The 22,303-nt window shown below is 46.4% G+C and overlaps 2 protein-coding genes across 3 annotated transcripts in view; one reads left to right on the top strand and one right to left on the bottom strand.

Moving 5' to 3' along the window:
• The window catches only part of SART3 (spliceosome associated factor 3, U4/U6 recycling protein), a gene marked incomplete at both ends in the record, with an annotated part of 32,135 nt that extends 19,509 nt beyond the window's left edge, over positions 1 to 12,626 (bottom strand). The window contains 4 exons of one of the 2 annotated variants that reach the window (XM_079716987.1): positions 660 to 844; positions 2,576 to 2,680; positions 4,141 to 4,267; positions 12,300 to 12,626. In XM_079716987.1, the coding sequence (XP_079573113.1) occupies positions 660 to 844; positions 2,576 to 2,680; positions 4,141 to 4,267; positions 12,300 to 12,611 (729 nt within the window). The remainder of the gene's footprint in view (positions 1 to 659; positions 845 to 2,575; positions 2,681 to 4,140; positions 4,268 to 12,299) is intronic. The other variant, XM_079716986.1, reaches the window with a different exon arrangement.
• Positions 12,627 to 14,062: 1,436 nt separating this feature from the next.
• On the top strand, positions 14,063 to 20,498 carry ISCU (iron-sulfur cluster assembly enzyme). Its single transcript, XM_079717858.1, has 5 exons — positions 14,063 to 14,192; positions 15,720 to 15,833; positions 16,723 to 16,833; positions 18,388 to 18,466; positions 19,971 to 20,498. The coding sequence occupies exons 1-5, from the start codon at positions 14,079 to 14,081 to the stop codon at positions 20,054 to 20,056; spliced, it is 504 nt and encodes a 167-aa protein (XP_079573984.1). The 5' UTR covers positions 14,063 to 14,078; the 3' UTR covers positions 20,057 to 20,498.
• Positions 20,499 to 22,303: the final 1,805 nt, after the last annotated feature.

Genomic DNA, 22,303 nt, shown 5'->3' with positions numbered 1-22,303 from the left:
GTACAGTGGCCAGAAAGTGCATGAACACCGAGGGGAGCGTGGGAGCAGACTCCACGTGGGGTCACGACTGACACTCGAGACAGCCACACGTGTCAGCCAGAGGCTCAGCCCCAACACCTTAGTCCGGGTAGGGGGAGAGCACCACCGCACATTTCTCAACAGGGACACAATCAAGACGGGACTGGGCTACTTTAACCACAGTGATCTAACTTAAGGAGAGGGCTCCACGGTGTACCAACAACAACTTTGTGGTCACACACAGAGTGGAAAAGAGACACTAGGGAGGGGACTGTAAAATTCTATAAATCATAGTCTAGTCTAAAAAACGCAATTATGATGGGATTAAATCTCTCAGTTACTATGGGACATGATATATATATACGTATATATGTACACATACATATGTATACACACACACATATAAAATCTTTTTTTTGGAATGACTTCGTTATCCTTGTACTCTCACCCGGAACCAGTAACTACAACAGTAGTATGTTTAAATATCAGTAAAAAGTTGTAGGGTCATCTGTTTTTTAGTCAAAGAAGACATGCCTGCTACTCCACAAAGACTCGTGATTTTATTTACTGCCTAACTATGTTTCTCCAAGACCACTTACGAGGACAGCCCTGGGTGGCCAAGGCAAGCACTGGTCACTCACCCGGGCAGCTTCTACGATGGCACTTTCGAACTCCCGATAAGCCTCCCAGACAGCGAGTCCCTTGGTCATGTGTAACCCGACGGACGAGAGGGCCCTTTCAAACACAGAGCGGACTTTCTCAAGGCCACCTTTCTGACCAATCCCGCCGACTGAGTACTGGCCGTACTCTAGCCAAATGTTAGGACCTAAAAATGAGAAGTGTCCTATTAGTTCAGGATATGAAATGCCCAAACATCAAAACTTTTGTTCTGATGAACAACAGAAGAAATGAGCCCACCAAAAAAGTACTCATTCATGGAGAAAGGGAAGAGCATCACCAACAAGTATCCCAGGTTCCCTGTACCAACACTGCAGCCCGAAAAGCAAGTCTGTCTTAATGGCCCTACTACGTATAACCATTGAGATCTGACTCCATAAACAGTACATGCCACGTGGTAGTATGTAATACGACTGATTATAGAGCTCATTTGTTAAAATTGAAGAAATCCAGTAAATATTTAAATGAAAATAGTTACAAATCTGAGTGACTTTTCAGAAAGACTGCAAAGCCTAGAATTTTTCAACTTTTAAGTCTTGATTCATTTTCAAGCCTTCTGATCAAAGTGAAAAAACAAAATTAAAAGCACCAATCCTGTTACTGATATTTTAAATCTCTAAAACACAACAAAAAAGACCTGGTTGCCTGTTTCTTTCACTTTTTAAACCTTCTATATACTCACTCCTGCAGCATTAAGACCAATGAATTAAACTCTTTAGGAATGCATCGATTCTTACTGTACATATTGTGCCTATCAAGTCACTTTTCAGAGATCTGAAAATAATTTTTGATGCTGATACACTAACCTTGTAAAATAAAAATACTAAAAAGATAAAGCCAACATGAGAATTACTGTATGTTTTCCTTAGGCTTGCTTTTTCAATGAAAGAAGTCATTTCCAAGAACTTAGCTAAGGTTTGTGAGCTACTCTGTTTTTGCTCACCAGTACAGAGCTGCCATATGGGCTGCAAAATGAAAATGGAAATGAACTAGCTCTTGGAGCTGAAGCCCTTAGTGAGGGTTAGTCTAGTTTACAGAGGGTCTATGCTTCTCACTAGGGGAAATGCCCACAGAAGGAGTGAGGAAAATCAGATAGGAAAAAAGGATATTTAATTAAAAATGGGGAAACATTTTAAATAATTTTTAAGAACACTCTGTCCATAGCATTGTGTGATATAGTCCTCAATGTATGTAGAGAAAATATTTAGAGACTTATACCATCAAACGGGATTTTAAGGGAGGGAAGGCGTCCACACTTCACTTTCACTGGTAAAATGTCAAGACCAGCAGACAAGGGATCTCCGAGGTAATGGAAGATTCTGCATCTCGATGCAGTGGTGGGATAAAATATCGCAGAACTATATACACACACATTGTACCAAGGTCCATTTCCCGGTGTTGAGTTTGTACTATAGTCATAAGATATTGGGGGAAACTGGATCAAGCAAGTACATAGAACTTCTCTGTACTATCTTTGCAATTTCCTATAAATCTATAAAAATGTCAAAATTCAAAGTTTAAGTTTTTTAGTACTGGAAAACAAAAAAAGCCTTCCATCCAAAGCTTCTAAAAATCCAATTAATGTGTAAAAGGTAACCTTTAGTCATCTGGAAATACCAGGCAAGTCCTCCCTGCCAGATAAATGGTGGGGGTGAGTATATTCACCTCCTTCCTTCAAATATTTCTTCTACTTGTATTTTAAAACCTAAAGCCTCAATTGAAAACCACAATGATAATAATAAATGAACTCCAATCTTTCCAACCGCTGGATGAATGCTCTTTCCTGGGTAGCAACACCTCACAGTACAATCCACGGCGGCAGAGAGTGATGCTAGATGAGCCCACCTGACACCCTCGGAAGAGCCCGCAGGGAACTTACAGATGTAATCCTTCACCGCTTTCTCGAAGAGGTCGTACACGTGCTCTCTGTCCAGGCCGTCCAGGGCCATGCTGATCTCGTCATGCAGCCACTCCAGCCAGAGCTCTGCAAGACACCAGGGTCCCCTGCATTACCGCCCCCCGCACCAAAGGGCGGGCTGAAAGCAGGGCCTGCACCGTGAGGCATCAGCACGAGAACGTTTCATCCACCTTATACAACCTGGCCCAGTTCACAGAAATTCAATTCTTAAAACCTGCACCAAGCACATAGAAGGCTTATGCTTCCAAAGAAGATCAATCACTAAAGTCATAATATCTCTAGAGTGGCTGGGCATTTTATATTTTGCAAAGCACTGATATATTTTCTCATTCAATCTCTGTCAAAAACCTATGAGGCAGGTGACAGGGACATTAATAACAATGGCATCTATCTAAGCATTTACAACATGCCACGCATGTGTTAATAAGTGTTGTGCACAGAATGTCTCTTCCAATCAATATACTACAAGGCAGAAACTACTGTTATTCCCCATTTTACTGCTGGGAAAACTGAGTCTTAATAATTTGTTTATTCATTTATTTATTTTTGGCTGCACTGGGTCTTCGTTGCTGAGCGCAGGCCCTCTCTGGTTGCGGGGAGCGGGGGCCACTCTTTGCCGCGGCGCGCAGGCCCCTCACTGTGGTGGCCTCTCCCATTGTGGAGCACAGGCTCTAGGCATGCAGGCTTCAGTAGCTGTGGCTTGCAGGCTCTACAGCGCCGGCTCAGCAGCTGTGGTGCACGGGCTTAGTTGCTCCGTGGCATGTGGGATCCTCCCGGACCAGGGCTCGAACCTGCATCCCCTGCACTGGCAGGCGGACTCCTAACCACTGCGCCACCAGAGAATTCCAAAACTGAGTCTTAGAATGTTTATATAATTTGTTTAAGGTCACACAGCTAGAAAGACATATAGCCAGGCAATGTGATTTCAGCTTCTATGCTCTGCAGTTATGCTTTGTGGGAGGGAGAAGGGGACAGAATTGGATCTAGGACCTGTTTTCCAACTTGTCCCTAAAAGATCAATCATGTACATTCACGGAGATTTAACTACAAAGATGCTCAGTGTAATTATGTTTCAAATAAGTAGAAATAACCTAAATGCCCAACTACTGTGGAACAAATAAGGTATGAAACATTTAAATTAAAAATTATTTATGGAAGTTTAGTTATAATACATTTACAGTTATCTGTTTCTGAGAATGGATTAAATACACAAATACTAGAACAGGAAACAGAAAGGGAACGGGGGAATAGTTTAATTACATAGAAATATTTTATCATAAAGTTAGGATAAAGAAATAAGGATTCAAAACATGAGTCAGTATCGCATGACCACAACTACGTTTAGCAAAAACTAGAAGAGGATGAACTAAAACTCGCTGACTTTGGATGATGGGTTCTCTTCTTTCCACTACACTTACATGTTCCAAATTTTCTATAAGGACCATGTCCCACTTTCAGCACTGGAAAAAAAGGACACTCTTCAATTCTCTGTGTTTATAAAAGCAGCCCAACTGCGGAAGCCTTACCTTCGGTCAAAGGGAAGATCTCGCTCATCTTCTGGCGGGCCATCCTCACTTTGGTAAGCTCCCCTTCCAACCGAAGCAGCCGGATCAGGTCCACGTGGCAGTTGTAGTCATAGATGTTGATAGACAGCTAGAAGAAAAAGGAACAGAAGTTGAAATTTAGAATGGCATCATCAAAATAACTCAGCTTTTTTCACCATTGGTGACGACACGTCTGCCACAAGCACAAAACATCTGCAATGTGGGAGAGCCACGAAAAGAGCAAGGCAACGTTTACCCTCAGGAAGAGGGAGAAAAATCCACAAGAAAGAGCTTTTTATAATAAACTTAACACTCTCTCAAAATATGTTACAATTCCTGTCAGAACACACGTGTGTTCTCTCTGAAATACAGAAAACATTCTAATGAAGCAAATAAATAAACACAAAGTATGACCTGAGGCAAGTTATTAACTTTTCTAAGCCTCCATTCCCTCATCTGGAAAATGGGATACACCACTAGGTTCTAGCTCATAAGGTTCTTGTGAGGTTTTTTTTTTTAATAGAGCTTTATTGGAGTATAATTGCTTCACAATACTGTGTTAGTTTCTGGTGTACACCAAAGTGAATCAGCCGTATGTATACACATGTCCCCATATCCCCTCCCTCTTGAGCCTCCCTCCTATCCTTGTTATCCCACTGAAAGGTAATTTAGTATCACGCTGTAGCACGTGCCAGGTACATCAGTAAGAGCTCTTTTCTTTTACTAAACAAACAAACAAATGAAAATCCCTATCGGGAGAAATAAAAATGGCAACAGACTGATGAAGTTGAGTGATAGGTACAAAAAGGTTTATCTTTATATTTCAAGTTAAAAGTTAATAAATTAAGATAATTGCTTCCAAAGCTATCGTACATCTGAGACAAAGGAAAACTAAAAGAACTTGTCACTAGCAGACTTACTCTTAAAGAATAGCTAAAGGAATTTCTTCAAACAGAAAGCAAACGATAAGAGAAATCTTGGAGCATCAGGAAGGAAGAAAGAGCAGAAATACGGGTAAATACAATAGATGATCCTTCTCTTCATGAGTCTTCTAAATCGTATGATAATGGAAATAAAAATTTTAAGGCTATCTGATACCCAAAACAATGACATTTCAAAGGAGGAATGGTAAAGGGACCTAAATAGGAAGATTTCCACACTTCCCTCAGGGGTAAAACATAGATACCATGTAAGTCAAATATACTGAAATACCCAAAGCAACCACTGAGAAACTATATAAAGCAATACTCTAAACATCACTATAAATAAATCAAGCTGGAATACTAAAGAATGTTCAAATAACCCACACGAAGGCAAGAAAAGAGAAACAGGAGAACAAGCAACACAGGAAACAAACAGAAAATAATAAAATGTCAGGCTTTAGACCTAACATATCAATAATTACCTTCAAAGTATATGATCTAAACATACTAATTAAAAGACAGAGAATGGTAGAGTGGATAAAAACACAACTCACCTCTATGCTGATTACAAGAAACTCACTTCAAATTCAAGGATGTAGGTAGGTTCAAAGTAAAAGGATGGGGAAAGATATAGCATGCAAACATTAAACAAAAAGAAGCAGAAGTGACTATACTAATATCACATAAAGTAGACTTTAGAGCAAAGAAAATTATCAGAGATAAAATGGGACATTACATAATGATAAAAGGATCAGCCCACCTGGAAGACAAAACAATCCTAAAAGTGCATGCACCAAATAACAGAACCTCAAAATAGATGAAGCAAAAACTGATAGAACTGAAAGAAGAAACAGAGACATCCACAATTATATTGGGGATTTCAACATCCCCCACTTCAGCAACTAAAAGAATTACCAAACAGATAATCAGCAAGAATATAAAAGAACTCAACAACACCATTAATCAACATGATCTAATTGCTATATATAGAACACTCTACCCAACAATAACAGAATAACACATTTTTCTCAAGTGCCCAACAAACATTCACTGAGACCATATCCTGGGCCATAAAACAAACCTCAACAAATTTTTTAAAACTTAAATCATACAGAGTATGTTTTCCGATAACAACAATCAATTACTGTAGGAATATCTCTAAATGCTTGAAAATTAAGCAATACGCTTCTAAATAATCTATGGGTCAAAGAGGAACTCTCAAAGAAAATTTAAAATACACAGAACTGAATGAAAATGCAAACACAGCAAATAAAAATAAGTGGACTGCAGCTAGCACAGAGTGGACAGGAAAACTTACAGAACTAAATTCAATGTACAAAAAGAATTATACACCATGACTAAGTGGGAGTTATTCCAGGTATGCAAGGCTAGCTCTATCTTTGAAAAGCAATCACTGTAGTCCACTATATATCAAGCTAAGGAACAAAAATCATGGTATCAATTGATACAGAAAATGCATTTGACAAAATCCAACAACCATTCACGATAAAAACACTCAGAAAGTCAGGACTTTATCAAAATTAAAACTTTTTGCTCTGTAAAAGATTCTGTTAAGAGGATGCAAAGACAAGCTACAGACTGGAAAAAAAAATTTACAAACCACATATCTGACAAAGGACTAATATCTAAAAGATATAACTCCAAACTCAACAGTAAAAAACAAACAATCCAAATAAAATTAAAAGTAGGCAAAAGACATGAACCAACATGTACTGGGTTGGCCAAAAAGGTCTTTTGGGTTTTTCCATAAGATGTTACAGAAAAACTCGAATGAACTTTTTGGCCAACCCAATATATCCAGAGGACACAGATGGCAAGTGAGTGCACATGAATAACGGTCAGGGAAGCACAAACTAACACCACGATGAGCTATCCTTATACACCTATCAGACGGCCAAAAGGAAAAACAGTGGCACTAACAAATGCCAGAGAAGATGCAAAAAAACTGGATCACTCGTACATTGCTGATGAGAATGTAAAATGGGTATAGCAACTCAGAAAACTGTTTTCAGCAGTTTCCTATAGAATTCAACACACAAGTACCATATCACCCAGCAACTGCACCCTTGGGTGTTTTTCCAGAGAAATAAAACCTATGTTGTGCATAACAGCTGTATTCCTAACAGCTAAATCTGGAAAGAATCCAGAGGTCCTTCAATGGGTGAATGGGTAAACGAACCATGGAAATGCATGCCACGGAATACTACTCAGCCATAAAAAGGAACAAATGAACACACAACTCAGATGAATCTTGAAGGAATTATGCTGAGTGAAAAAAGGTCATTCCCAAAGGTTACATACTATATGATTCCATTTACATAACATTATTGAAATGATAAAATTGTAGAAATGGAGATCAGATTAGTGGGTGCTAGAGGTCAGGAACTGTGGCTCTATCAGGGCAGCAGGAGGGATCCTGAGGTGACAGAGCCGATTTGTGTGCTGACTTTGTCAACGTCAATACCTGGGTTGTGAGACTGTACTATAGTTTTACAAAAGGTCACCAGTGGGGGAAACTGGGTAAAGGGTACACAGGATCTCTCTGTATTATTTCCTGCCACTGGAGGGAAACCTACAATTACCTCAAAATGAAAAGTTTAATTTTTAAAAAAAGCTTTCAGGGACTTCCCTGGTGACGCAGTGGTTAAGAATCCGCCTGCCAATGCAGGGGACACAGGTTCGAGCCCTGGTCCGGGAAGATCCCACATGCCACAGAGCAACTAAGCCCATGCACCACAACTACTGAGCCTGAGCTTTAGGGCCCGTGAGCCACAACTACTGAAGCCCACGCGCCAGGAGCCCGTGCTCCGCAACAAGAGAAGCCACCACAATGAGAAGCCCGCGTGCCGCAAAGAAGAGTAGCCCCCTCTTGCCACAACTAGAGAGAGCCTGCGCGCAGCAACGAAAACCCAACACAGCCAAAAATAAATAAATAAATAAATCTTAAGGGGAAGAAAAAAAGCTTCCACACAAGTTGGGGTATGGGGTTACATTAAGTCTATACACCAAGACTAGACTAGTATCTACTCTTCCAACGTCTGCCACATTTCAGCAATAAATATTTCCCTCTCCAGAGATGACAGATGACCTATAATTCATTCGACTAACACTGCCATTTGACAATGTACTCTTAGTAATCTAGACCCTAGTTATTGCATTAAACTGCACACAGGAGGATCTGTCTCAGCAGGTAGCAAGTCTCAGCAGTAATGAGTTAGACCACGGAATTGACACGGGACAGACAAACTGACCAACAGAACACTAGAAAGCGCCCAGAAACAGACCCACGCAACCAGAAAGTATATCACAGAGGGACACTGGGTGTATCCACTAAAATGAATTCATGACCCATGACCATGGCCCCAGTTTGAAAAATACTGACTTAGATAAACTCTTACAGGGTTTGAGACTGGCACAGTTTAACAGTAACAATGTTCCTTGTAGCTTGTTTGTAATAGGAAAAAAAAAAAAAACTGTAAGCAATTCAAATGCCAGAACAACCAATAAGCTGTGGGCTACTCACACCCTGGTGTACTGAACACACAGCAGTCAAAATGGATAACCTGCAACTGCAAGAACACGGCTGAATCTTAGAAACACACTGCTGAGTGGAAAGCAGTCCCGGATGATTACACATTGCATGATACACTTTTTTAAAAGCTCAAAAACAAACAAAAGTGGACAATATATGCTTAGGAATGCATACTTAGAGGATAAAACTATACATGTTTTAAAAGAGAAGGAAGCACTCAAGATTCAAAAAAGCAGTTACCTGGGTTTGAGGAGGGGATGGGGTCAAGGCAGGGCACTGGAACCGGGGAGAAGCCGTAGGGACGGGCAGCAGTACTGATGAAGTCCCCACTCTTAGAGCAAGGGTGTTCATCTCATTACCATCCTTTACAGTTTACAGATGTGAACTGCTTTGTATGTATCAAATTACACACAAATAGATAATAAAGAAGAATCAATATCAGGTAAGCCCATGACCTATAATTTAAAAAAAAATCTTTTAGCAATGTTCTCCTGCTCATGATTTATAAAACTTGACAGGCTGAACCCACCCCATGATTATGTGATAGGCTGAAAAAGGACAGGACGAGGTCAGGACACAAGTGTTCTAACGTCCACGGGTTCTGTCTCCCCGTCTGTACCGGAAGGCACTGGAGTACACCTCTGCATCTCAAGTGGACTGCCATGATGCACTGACGTCTCAAAATTGGCTGTCAAGTGTGTCACACAAGTAACCACAGTGAAAGAACTGAAGACCATGGAAGATGTACTCTCCTCAAGAAGGAGCAGGCGCAGTTCTCCCTGTCACCCCATCACTCGCAACTCACCTGGGTCTGAATGTGTTTTCTGAGTGTGAAGGGGGGTGGGCAAGTCCTGCCTAGCCAGCCTGAGTAATGTCTATGCAAGCGGCCCTCCCGTGAACACCACAGGGAGGTCAGAAGAGAAACGTACAAAACTCACTGAAGTAAAGGAACTGTCTCTAGGATGGTTCTTGATCTAAATTTCTGATTTTTAGGCCCAAATAATGAAGATACTATATATGAAGAGGTGCTCTGAGAGCATGTACATTAAATGCACACTGACAGGTATTTAAGAGACTTTCCAGAGTGTTCAGCCAGCACTGACAAATGAGCACATGTGCCGGTCTAGTCTGGTCTCAGAACACTGTTAACGACAAAGGATGCTTTGAAGAAAGAGGAGGCTTAGCCAACGTGCAAGTGCTCTGAGAATTGATTTCCTAACTCCCTAACAGCACAACCTGGCCCTGGACTGGGGGCGGAGAGGTGACAGAGAGGCCTGGTGGAGAGGACACTTAGCTGCAATCACAGGAAGGGGGGGGGAGGAGAAGGGAGCAGGTCCCATCACTGCATCTACTGTGTGTCAGACTGTGCCTGGAGCTTTACACACCTCTTGTCACTTAAGCTCCACAACAGCCCGGTGAGGGAGGCACTACTACAACCCTCCCTTTACCAATTGGGACAGCAGGCTCAGAGCGCTGACATGACCTGTAAGACACCATGAGGTGCCACTTTTAGTTTCAGGCCACAAACACAAATGGTGGGAAATCTCCGCTTTTGTTACATGGACAGACACTACTAACTGTGAGCTTTCATAAACACATTCAGGGCGAGAACTGGAAGGAATTTGCAAATACGACAAGGCCGAGGGTTTCACAGCCCTCTCTGGAAGTTACCGACCATCATGCTCCACCAGGAAAGTTGTTACAGCAGGAACTAGAGGCTGTGGGATTAGGAGGAGGTGGGAGGGAGTTTTGGAAAAATTGGAAAAGTCCATTTCTAGACCCCCCGGAAAAGAGGATAAAGCCAGAGGCTCTTCAATTCACCATCACCTGCCGGATCCCATCCTGTGTGGTCACCTTTGGTGGCCTGAGGCAGGGCTGGCAACTGCACAATACCAGTAGGCCAGTGACCTCTGCCCTGACCCATCCTCTCTAGTAAGCTGGGTACCCTCATCACGGACTTAATCGCTCTGCTTCCAAGCCTCCCCTTCCCTTAAAAAGGTAATCCTCTTTCCCCTACCGAGTAAGCTCATGGCTCATTGAAAGGCCCAAGGCCAGAAGAACAGATTTCCTTCCACCAGGACAGGGACACAGTCCGCCTGGCACCTCGTATTACACTGCTGAATGAATAAAAGACTGATTGGACTTTGGCGCGCTTATTTATAAAAAGCAGAAATGGTAACCACCTGCCTACCCCCAGCTGGTTCAGAAGCGATGACAAGTGGGACAGGTATACCAAGAGATAATATAACTGTTTCACAACTTAACAAAAACATCACCTCGAGAGAGGACGTTATAAGGAATCTCACACCCAGCAAAGTTAAGTGAGAAACCCAGGCTAACAACCTCACATCACTAAGTAATTTCATAGCCAATGTGGCATTCAGTCCACAGACAACCCTGAAAAGTTCAAAACCCCTTACAAGTGACTAAGCAAATCATTTCATCATTCCTTCTGTGCCTCGGTTTCCTCATCTGTAAAATGAGAATGTGCTCCATCCGTTTGCCCCTCCAAATCCACTCCACCCTCTCTCTTCCCTGTCCTGTGACCCACCGTGTGGACCACACTGATGAGGTCTCTGGCTGTCTTGCTTCCAGCAGACGGCACCAGCAGACTGTTTGGAGAAGGCAGAGCGGTAGGTCAGGGTACTTCTTCCCCACCCCAATCCCTGATGGGAAACTGGGGCCGCACCCCTAGAACAAACGTCTCACCTCCTCTCAGGTGTTCGCTCCACACAACTACTTGGAAAGCCAGTCCCTCCCATCGCTTCTTCAGACCTAAAGGTGGACACCTAAAGGTCCTGCTGCTACTAGCCCTGGGGTACCGAACCTTCACTTCTGATTTCCCTGCCCTAGACACAGTAGTCCCTTTACTGACCTTTTCTCAAACTTTCCTAACTTGAATGTGTCACCTACTTCCTGCTGGAATCCTAGATTACACAAGAGATACCACCACCTGTAACTCATAAGGTTACAGATTAGAAATCACGTAGCTACTAGTGCCAGGCCCCGGGCTTTAATTACCATTATAACAAACCTATGTGCGGAAATCGTTTCTCCCAATTTACAAATGAGGAAGCCGAGGCTGAGAGAGATTAAGAAATTCGCCCAAGCGCACGCAAGGGTGGAAGAGCCAGAACTGGGGCCTTAGGCTCCAGACGCTGAAATCTCTCCCTTTCCATTTCTATTATCACCGTCATGGTCAATATTTTCTCGACCACGCCATAGTTCATCATCGTCGTCATTCCTACAGGCAAATAACTCTCTTTTAGAAATAAAATTTTATTTCTCGTGCTGGACAGCTGAACGGTGTGGCTAAAAGCGGGAGTTCTGGAGTCGTTTCAAAGTTCAAAGCCTGTCTCGCCAAAAGCCTGTCTCGCCATTTGCAGGAAGTGTAATCTTGAGCAAAAAAATTCCTTCCACCAAAAGCCTCAGTTTCCTCCCATAAAACGGGAAATACACTACTTCCTTCAAAGGGTTCTTGCGAGGGTTCAATGGGATAACGGTTGCAAATCACCTGGCGAGCAGGAAGCGCTCGAAAGACGGGAGACGCGCTGATGAACTGCGCTTTGGCGGCCTTGGCGGCTTTATTACCGCCGAGGACAAGGGAGGCGGGCCGGGGCCCGGGAACCTGAGGGAAGGAGCCCGCCGCCCACCCCCGCGCTCACCTGCTCCTCCAGCCGCTCGATCTCCAGCTGGTTCTTCTCCTCTTCGTCGTACTCCCACGCGTACTCCCCCGGGGAGCTCTCGGCCGAGGAAGCCATGGCGTACTCCTCATCTCCATCGCTCTCACTCACGCCTTCCTCCTGCTGGTCCCACTCCGGCCCCACGGTCTTGTACGTCGCGGCGGCCACGGCCCGCGATAACACCTTCCTCCTCGTCCTAGCCTCCTTAGCTTCAACCTCCTCCCCCTCGGCCTTGGGCCCGGCCTTGGGCTCAGCCTCCGCTTCCGAAGCCGATGCTGCGGCCGCCGTCGCCATCTTGCGCTTACAGTGACTCCCGGGTCCTCACTCTGCCGCCGAAGACCCACTGAAGTAAAAGCTGCCCGCGGCGCGCGCCTGATCAAAACCGCGCTCTCCTGCCACCTAGAGAGAAACCGTGAGCCACGGATGACGGCAAAACCTCGAAATACACGAAACTCATGTTATTTTAGATACTTTTAATAGTTCTCGTCGGAGGAAAAAAGAACTCACTAACAGGGCACGTGTTTCGCCACAACTTCGGACAGAAGTTGGGTCCTTAGACAGGAAGTGGAAGCCATAGAGGAAGTGAGCGTGATGATTGACATTAAGGGTTTGCCGCCATCTTGAGAAGGTCAAAATGATTCTTGGAATTAATGCCTTACCGCCTATTCTGACCTGGCGCGTGGTTCAGTCTCCCCAGTAACTGAGCCTCAAATGCAGAGAAAAGTGTAAGTCCTCGGGGAAGGATCGACTGCACCATTCATGAGAAAAACTCACTTCCCAAAGAGATTCCTCCCCTTTATGTAATGCCTGGTGCCTAGCAGTTAAATACACATGTGCGTTTTCTGGTTTTATAGGATCATATTCTGCAAACCAATATTAATAAACTACATTAGTAAACATTTACTTAGAATCTCTTCATTGCCATGCCTTTTCATATAAATTGTGACAGTTTGCTTTTTTATAGAGAGAGAAATAGAGACAAACATACACACTTTTTAAAATCAGGGCAAAGTATTCTTTTAGCTAAGCTTTCCACTTTGACGTAGGAAAGCCTTGGTGTGTCTATTTATTGCCTTTCTCACTCATTAGCAAGCTTAATTATGTCAGAAATTATGTTTTTCTTTCCGTTGGATTCCCAAAGCACCTTGACAAAAAGTAGATACTCAACACATATTTGCTCAATGGATGAAAGAACTGTCCTTGAATTAGTACAAAAGAGAAGATCGAAGCTTAGAAAGACGCTGTCATTCACCTAGGATCACACAGCCAGTTAGGAGCAGAAACGGGATTCCAACTCAGGATTGTTCAAGTTTGAATCCCAACTGAGTCTAACTCTCCGGGCAACCTAGGACAAGCTACTACACCGCTCTGATCCTCAACTTCCTAAGCTGCAAAACAGGGCTAAGAAAGGTGGACTGGTTGATCCTCTGCGCATTCCGGCGGTGGACTTTGTGAACGCAAACTTGGGCCCCGAACTCCAGCCCGAAGCCCCTCAGATCCAGAACCCATCACGGAGGACAAATACTCCTGCGACTCCAGACCTTTGGGCTCTGCGTCCAGCCCGGGCTCCGCGCCCCGCCCGCCCCGGAGGGGCGTGGCCAAGGCGGGACCAAAGCGCGTACACGTGCACGGAGCGGGAGGGCTCAGGCGCGAAGTCGCCGGGACATTAGAGGGAGCGCGCTCCAAGCTAGGAGCCGACTTGCGCACGCGCGCCCTCCGCCTCGGTCTCGCACTAGGCCTGCGCAGGCGCAAGCTCGCAAGATGGCGGCAGCTGGAGCAGGACGTCTGAGGCGGGCGACTTCGGCACTGCTGCTCCGGGCCCCGCGTCTGCCGGTCCGGGAGCTGTCAGCTCCGGCTCGGCTCTATCACAAGAAGGTAGGAGCGGGCGGGATTGGGCGGGAGTGCGAGGACAACCGAGAGTGCGGGCATCCTAGCGGAGGCCCGGCCTAGGAAAGACTCTGCGGGGCCCGGGAACTCCGGGGCCCGGGAGGCCCCACTGCGACCCAGGGTACGGGCCGCCCCTGGCCCCAACGGAGGGGCCGCCCCTCGCGCGAATCCGCCTGGACTTTCCCTCCCTGCGCAGGGGCACTAACCGCGCCTGAAATAAAAATGACAGCTCCCGCTCATCTAGTGGCCACTGCCCGTGGGCCCGGCCTCTGGCCGCGATCTCGTGCATCCAGCCTTTAAACCCCCAACAGCTCAGGAAGCAGGGTCCTGCAGTGACTTGCCAGCCCGACACACAGCGGCGCGGGGTGCGGCTTCAGCCAAGGCCACCGCCCTGGCCACGTGACCTTGGGCAAGTCAGTGCCCTGCGCAGAACCTGTTTCCCCACTTGTCATATGGGGTCTTAGCAGCCCCCCGTACTCGAGACCATGCCTGCGGAGTCCTCGGCAGGGTGCCTGGCACAGGGAGGCCACTTAGGGTGATGTTACTGTTGCAGGAGCTCAGAGCCCCCGAGTGGAGATGGACATGTAACGAACAGTCATAACGTTTTAATTTTTGTTTTCTGTGTGGAGTGGTGGTGAGCTGTGAGTAGAGATAGGTGCATAGTTTGCAGCCTTTACCTTCTGGGGGTGGAAAGTCCCTAAACATGAGACTCTCTCACTCGGGAACCGGTTGACTAAAGAATGCGGTGAATCAAGCCGGGGCAGAAAGTCCAGATTGGACATTATCTTGTTGGTCCTTGGGATTGGAGTCAAAATCCGTGGTTGGATAGCTGGGGTGGAGGTGGGGGAGGGGACTGGAAAGATCGGGATACTTACTGCCAACTGGTAAACAAACGTCAAGGTTTTTAAAGCCTTCCGTGTGCCAGTTTGAATAGATGTTTATTCTGTTCTGGCTTCCGCGCGTTTCCCCACGGACTTCACTCCTCCCCGACCCAGGGATGTGTGTTGTTGACACGAGCCTTTCCGCCACCAGGGTGCGCTGCTGCACCAGAGAGATTTCAGGGCCCTGAAATACAGTAATGAGATATTTATTATTTTCACACACAAAGGGACGTATTCCATAGCCTTGTTCCTCCTGTAACAGTCTCCTTGAGGCTCTGGGAAACCCTTCCATTTCTGGACCATACTTACTTTTAGGATTTTCGAATAATCATCATCCTTTGAGAACGGATTTTCTTTGGAAATTACAAAAATGCTGTTTGAGCCCAACTCTGGTGACTTGGGTGGTTAAAGGTCAAGTAATTATTTGTGGTTCAAAACCCTACGGAATTAAGACACGATTTTGCTGATTTTTCGCCACTATCTGGAATCTCTGAATACACTCCAAGGTGAAATTTGGTGTTTAGTGATGGCCTGCCAGGTTCAGCTTGCTGACTTCAAGGACCTTGCCATCAAAGTCGGGGAGACCAACAGCAAAAAAGAGTGACTGTGATTTCTGTTCACCCTTTCGTTTCAGGTTGTTGATCATTATGAAAATCCCCGAAACGTGGGGTCCCTTGATAAGACATCTAAAAATGTTGGAACCGGACTGGTGGGAGCTCCAGCGTGTGGTGATGTCATGAAATTACAGGTACTCCTGGTTCCCATCTTTACTGGTGGTAACGCTGACCCCTTTGCTTGTACAGTGCTCCGTAGTTGACAGAGCATTTACGTGTATAGCATTGCATCTGGTCCCCATCTCGATTCCTGTGAGATGGGACAAGTCAGTGTTATAAATGACTCGAGCAGGGGCTGAATGCTAGTCACACTGGTAAACTACGCTGACCCTTTCTGACATAGTGAACTGATCTCACCTTTGTGCTCACTGTACCAGCCTAAATTCCAACTTAGCTAAGTGAAATCTTTTGTGAATTTCACCAATCAAAGGAAAACCACAGCTGTTCAGTTAGCAATCCCCAAAGAGACAGGAAACGCAATATATCAAACCTCCCCCACGTTGGAGATGACATGCAGGTAGTGCCTGGCACTCTGGGTGAACCATAGCTTTCTCCACATCTCCTTCGTCACTGTGGTGGGCAGCTTGCCAGACAGCTTCATGACTATCTTGGAAAACAGAAACAAGGCAAGAGGGAACTACTACATGCAGTCTGGCGCCAAAGGAAAAAGCATCATCCAGAGACCTTTATTGCAGACTCTCCCAGTGTTTAAAGACGCACATTGACCCAGCAGCTGGGAGGAGAACCTCATAGCCAAAAATCAGGCTAGGGTTGGGGGCGGCAGGAGGCATATTTTTTGGTTGATCTTTACTAGCTAGGCCTGTATAATTCTGTATAGTTGTTCCTGCTTTTATCTTCTCATCACTGAGCTCTTTGGAACAGAGGAAACTCAGTAATTAGTGCCCAAACTTTTAAGTGCAGAAAGCAGGACCAAAGCTCTCAGGGAGCGCCCCGTGGGCCTCCATGAGCGCCAGGTTCTATGGGGCACACCAGAACCTCTGCTAACTCCTGCCTCTTTTCTAGATTCAAGTGGATGAAAAGGGGAAGATCGTGGACGCCAGGTTTAAAACATTTGGCTGTGGTTCTGCGATTGCCTCCAGCTCGCTAGCCACCGAATGGGTAAAGGGGAAGACGGTAGGTTCCTGCAAACTAGAATTAAGTCACACTCTCCACAAACCTGGCTCTCAGTTAAGGGAAGGGTCTAGTGAGTGTGAACAAACAAACCAAAAACCTATGATTTTTTTTTCTAAATATGCTAAGAATTTTCTTTTTAATTTTGCTTACCGAGGTTTTTATTAAATTCTTCTCCACGTTGGGAATTACGGATAATTTTAAGTGTTTTTTAGTTTGGAGTTTTTTGTTGTTGATCATTTTTATTTGTTTGGGGGTTTTGATGGTGTTTTGTTTTTAACTAAATCGAAAAAAGATCCTCACTTCCCCCTCTAACACAATAGAAGTGAAAAGAAATCTTTGGCTTTCTCCAGGGTCACCGCTGTTATCATTTCTTAGAAGTCTAAGTCTGCTCTGGGGGCGGTTCCCTTGTGGTTTGTTTTGTTTGTTTCCTCCCATGGTGCTTCAGGAGGGAGTGCAGATGGCTTACAAGGATTCATGAAATAACAAACTAGCCTTTCTAAAATCCTGTCGCCATTCAAACCTCTCAGAAAAACCAAACCGCAGGTGCTCACCTTTGCAGCCCCACGGGCCCAGGTTCTGGGAGCTGAGTCACAGAGGCATGTACCAGGCCACGTGCCGCCGGCTCCCCGTGGCTCAGGGCCTCCTGGCCGGCAAGGTCCTCAGGGCCAGGGAAGCAGAGACCTAACCTGTTCGGGCCAGAGGTGGCTGTGAAGTGATTTGTCCACAACTATCCTCAGGGAAAGAGGAAATGAGGAGACAGGGCACCTGTGCTCCCAGGGCCTGGCCCCGTGAATGTGATCAGAAAGTGGGGAGAGGGCCTTTCTCTGACCCTGAGAGACTCCCATCTGAGTTTCCAGCCACAGAAGTTGAAGCATAATTCAGTGGAGTTAGTGGATTGGGAGATTGGGGGGCAGGGGGGGAAATCACTTTCCTTAAGACAGCGGGGCTCCGTTCCAGGTAGGCCTGCCTCCTGTTATGCCCCTGGGCTCTCGACAAACCCCAGGCATCCTTTTTAGTCCGCCTAGAGGAGAAAGGTTCTCCTTGGGGCAGGGGATGAGCCCCAAGAGCTCTCCTTCCAGGAGCTGTCTGTGCCACTGGCCCGGGTGCTGCCAGCCTGGGTGCCACCCCTCCCGCCTCCCTGACGCCATCTAGCACTTAGAGTTGACGGGATTTATTCTGAACATTTAGTATAAGGACACCAGAGAAGCTGAGAGTCAAAACCAGCATAGAACATCACTGCCTTTTTAAAAAGGCTCAAGTTGCTGGCGACCTCAAGCAGATCCCTCAGAGACTCCTCCCAGGGTCCACTCCTGCCTCGTGGCAGCCTCTCTGCGGGCGTGGCTTACCCCAGCTGAGCAATGCAGGTGCATATACTTTGTACTTGAGGAGCCAAGCTGCAGCCTGGACATGGAAGTGGGAGTCCTCTGTCTGGAGTTATTAAATGGAAATCGTCCCCCACCACCCTGTCGTGGGGGCCTCTTCGGCCCTTTTTATTTTCTGTCCCACCAGACAGAGCATCACTAAAACTTCCCGTCTGTCCCATCTGCCTCTCAGGTGGAGGAAGCCTTGACCATCAAAAACACGGACATCGCCAAGGAGCTGTGCCTCCCGCCTGTGAAACTGCACTGCTCCAGTAAGTGGCCCCTCCAGGATGCCGATGGGCTCGGACAGTTAGGGCAGTTTTGTAATGGCATCCACTTGATTTGTGACAGGGGAACGGCGAGTCCTTTCGGGTCGTGGAGTCCACCTTTACAGCCTCCGAGGGTTACAGCTCATGGAGTCCGTTCTCACAATCCAGAGGGTTAGAGCCCATGGTCTCACCGCGGCCTCCAGGGGAGTCCTGCGTGGGTGGTGTGGGCCAAGCATCATGCCGAGCACGTTGTGGCCTCACTTCTAACCCTCAGGAACGTCCTCCAGTCCCCAGAGGTGTCATTACCTCTGCCCACACAGAGGAGGAAACGAGGGCTCAGGTTAAAGCCCCCCAGTCACACAGCTCCTCAGTGGGAGGGCCAGAGTCTAAACCCCAGTCTTATCTGTGCTGTTTACCCGGCTATGGTGAAGTTGGGACCAGTAAAGGAGAAAATGCCGCTTTCACCATAATCCTGTTTGTTGTGCGTTTCCTCACTTCCTTTCCAGATGCCATCACTGTCGGGGTCTGCATCTGTGTATATGCAATGACTAAGCCCAGTTGTGCAATATCCCCCTCTGCACTCTCCCTAAGAGAAAGTCCAGATGCCTTAAGGCTTATACTTGGCTTTCCATTTCAGTCTAAAGCTTTTCAAATCTCAACCTTCTAGGGGAAGGAGGTTATGGGAAACAGTAGCCTAAGCTTATTGATGGAGATTTACTGACCAAATTAGTTAAAAATCAGCAGAGGGCCAGGCCTCCTGCCAGGGTAGGACTCACAAGAGAAGAAGTGAGTGCTGCACAGGGATGGAGGTCTGCTGAGACCCGAGTTCTTTCCACATGCGCTGCAGTTTCAAATACCCGTGAATAAAGGCCATAGCCTGTAAACCTTTTCGCATGGTATCAGAGGAACCCCCCGCCTTTTCATTAGGCCTTCTTGGGTACTGAAACCTTTAGCCAACTCTCTCTGCTGTCATTCCAGCTCTCTCAGTGTTTATTTTCCCCAAAGCCTCCCTTTTAATATCGACTCCAAAATAAAAGTTTCCACACTTGCGGTCACTAGAGAGTGCCGGCAAATGCCATCCCAGCCACAAACTGGCACGACCTAAGTAATGCCATCCAGTGTCACCAGCGTCCACCGCATTTATCCCGACTTCCCTGACAGCAGCTGAGAACTAACATTTGTTGTGTCCCTCCTTTGCATCAGACACTTTATGTACAAAGCCCTCACCCTATCACAGCAAGAAAACATGATCGTCCAAGAGGCTAAGGAACTAACCTAGAATCTCGGGTACTTGCCGCACAGGCTGTCCCCAGAGCCGCCCCGCAGGAGGGATCCGGCTCAGGAAACAGCCGTCGGCCTGCAGGCCTGCGCCTCGCCCAGCACCCTGGTGAGGTGATTCTGTTAAGCCTGTCCCAGCACTGCTACCTCGGCTCTTAAAGATTCTCTTCCTAAGACTGTTCCTGCAGATTCTAGAAACTTAGGCTCTCTTTCGTTCTCTTACTTCCAGTGCTGGCCGAGGATGCCATCAAGGCCGCCCTGGCTGATTTCAAACTGAAACAAGAACCCAAGAAAGGAGAGGCGGCAAAGCAATGAGCTTCTGGCGAAGCTTCCTGCAGGTCACGTGGGCTGCTTACACGCCCCCCCACCCCACCCCCGCCATGCCGTGCAGTCACGTAGGTGTTCAGAAGCCCTCGCACTACAATAAAAGCACTATGAGATCCGCACAGCATTTGCTGTTCACGCTGTGATTCTAATGCAAGCAAAATACACAGTCTAGTTGTTCTGAATCCTTTGGTTTCCCGCAGCTCACTTTCATCGCCTTAATCTAGTGTATGTCTATTTCGAATTATGCATATGGCCCCCAAACTGAAATCAATAGGTTTGGGTAGTCGTGAAGTGCACAAATATCTAATTTTACCTGAATCTATTTTGGGGAAGATTACCAGTAGAATGCCTTGGTAAGATTATTGGTAGGACCAAATATTGTACATAAAACAGATTTGCATATATATAATAAATAAAGGAATATAAGGCAGTGTTTGTCTCTGGTAAGCCTTGTCTCTTGGGTCCCTCACTCACCTCACAGGGCTGCCCTCAGCCCCTTGGGGTTTGTTCACAGATGCTGGACGGTGATGACTCGTGCACCTTTCCCAGCAAACTGGGCAGTAAAGACCAGGCATGGAGATTTTAACAAAGCCAGATGTCAATAATGTTTTCTGAAACAAGGCGGAAGATGAAAGGAGATGGCCATCACTTTTCATTCTTTACAGTATAACAGGCTGACAACTCAAAGTCAGTCCAAAAGATTCTGTCTGTAATTTCACTAGTTTGTGAAATCCTGAAATCTGAGCAACACTGGCTTGGACGCTACCCTAAAGCTGTGGACCAAATCCACAAAGAGGCCTGAGGGATGAGTTTTAGATGTCAACTCTGTAGGCCCAGGGTTCTGCTGTAGGTCTGGTCAAGTAGTTCCAATGCCCGACTCTTGAGAACCTCCTGGGTGGTTCTGTGTGGAGGCGGGTGAGCCAAGCCCCGGGGAAGAACCTTCTTTTGTCCATACCTGCACAGCTGTGACACTTAAACAGTTCACTGTGAACTGTGTACGTGTACAGTGACCTCAAGTTTAAAAACATACCTCCCTGGCTCAGGGACGAATAACAGCTGTTCTAATCACTGTTCCTCCTACCCCATCTGGCCCCAGGGTGGACAGGCAAGGGGTGCCATGCTGAGGCGCCCACAGTCACGCAACAGCTAAAAGCCCCACTAAAGGCCCAATTTTCTAGTGAAACATGATCTCAAAATGCCAGCTAAGACTCAAATCTCCAACTTCAAAAGTAAGATGCCTTTGTTTTTCCCGATGTTCAGGCATAGGCTGGCTGCTTCTTCTCTTAAATATACCTTCTTTGCTTAAAAAAAAAAGCAAAAAACAAAAAACTCCTCTGGGTTCTGGGGAAGGACACTGAACTTCAAAGGCCCCTTCCCCCGCCCCCCCGCCAACCCGCGGGGAAGGCCACAGAGCAGGGCCTTCATCAGAATCTCAAATTAGAGCTGCTGGGTGGAGCCATGTCACATTGTCCCACGTGGCATGTTCTACTGTTTAATTCACAGTCCCTCTAAGGCTGCGCTTCTCCCTTTATTATATGTGGCCGCCCTGCAATTCCCCACCGCTGTACTTTGTGACTTTTTTAAATGAGATATTTTTGTCCCGGTTACATCCTCTGAGAGCTGAGGCTAAATTTTACACATCAGAAGCTGCTCGTAAACAGCCACGGCAATATTACCAGAATAGCCCAAACCTCAAAATATGTGGTCGTGCAGCTAAAAGAAATGAATATTTTGTTTGAAATTCCATTAAGAACACAGCTAGTTTCGACCACACGAGGGCACCGTGTCCCCTTCCTTGGGTGAGCTCAGGTCTAGAGATCTTGGCATCCTATGGATCTCAGCACCTCCACATAAACTTCCACGGGGGACCCCGCCATGTAACTTAGAGCAGGCTCACACACCCGTGCTCTGAGCCAGACTCGGGATGGCCCCCTGGGGTGGGCGTTATTTCAAACAAGGAAAGTGGCTCAGGAGGTCAGCTACTCCCAAGCCACGAGGTTGGGCTTGGGCTGGGTGACCCCAAAGGCCATGCTTCTGCCTCATTTCCTTCTGGCAGAACTCAACACCATCGGAGGCTCACCTGTGCCTTGAGCATCGGCGGGAAGGTGAACGCCCACGCAGGGTGAGCCCTGGTCCATTCATTTGGCCAACTCACCTCCACGCGCCGCGGCCCCGGCTGCGCCTCAGTCATCCAGGAGCCCAGTTTAACCCCAACGCCTGATTAAATCCGATGCT

The sequence above is a fragment of the Hyperoodon ampullatus genome, assembly GCF_949752795.1.
Source record: "Hyperoodon ampullatus genome assembly, chromosome: 13".
Taxonomy (NCBI): domain Eukaryota; kingdom Metazoa; phylum Chordata; class Mammalia; order Artiodactyla; family Ziphiidae; genus Hyperoodon; species Hyperoodon ampullatus.
The sequence above is the reverse complement of the archived record's forward strand: the minus strand, read 5'-3'. Positions and strand labels throughout refer to the sequence as shown.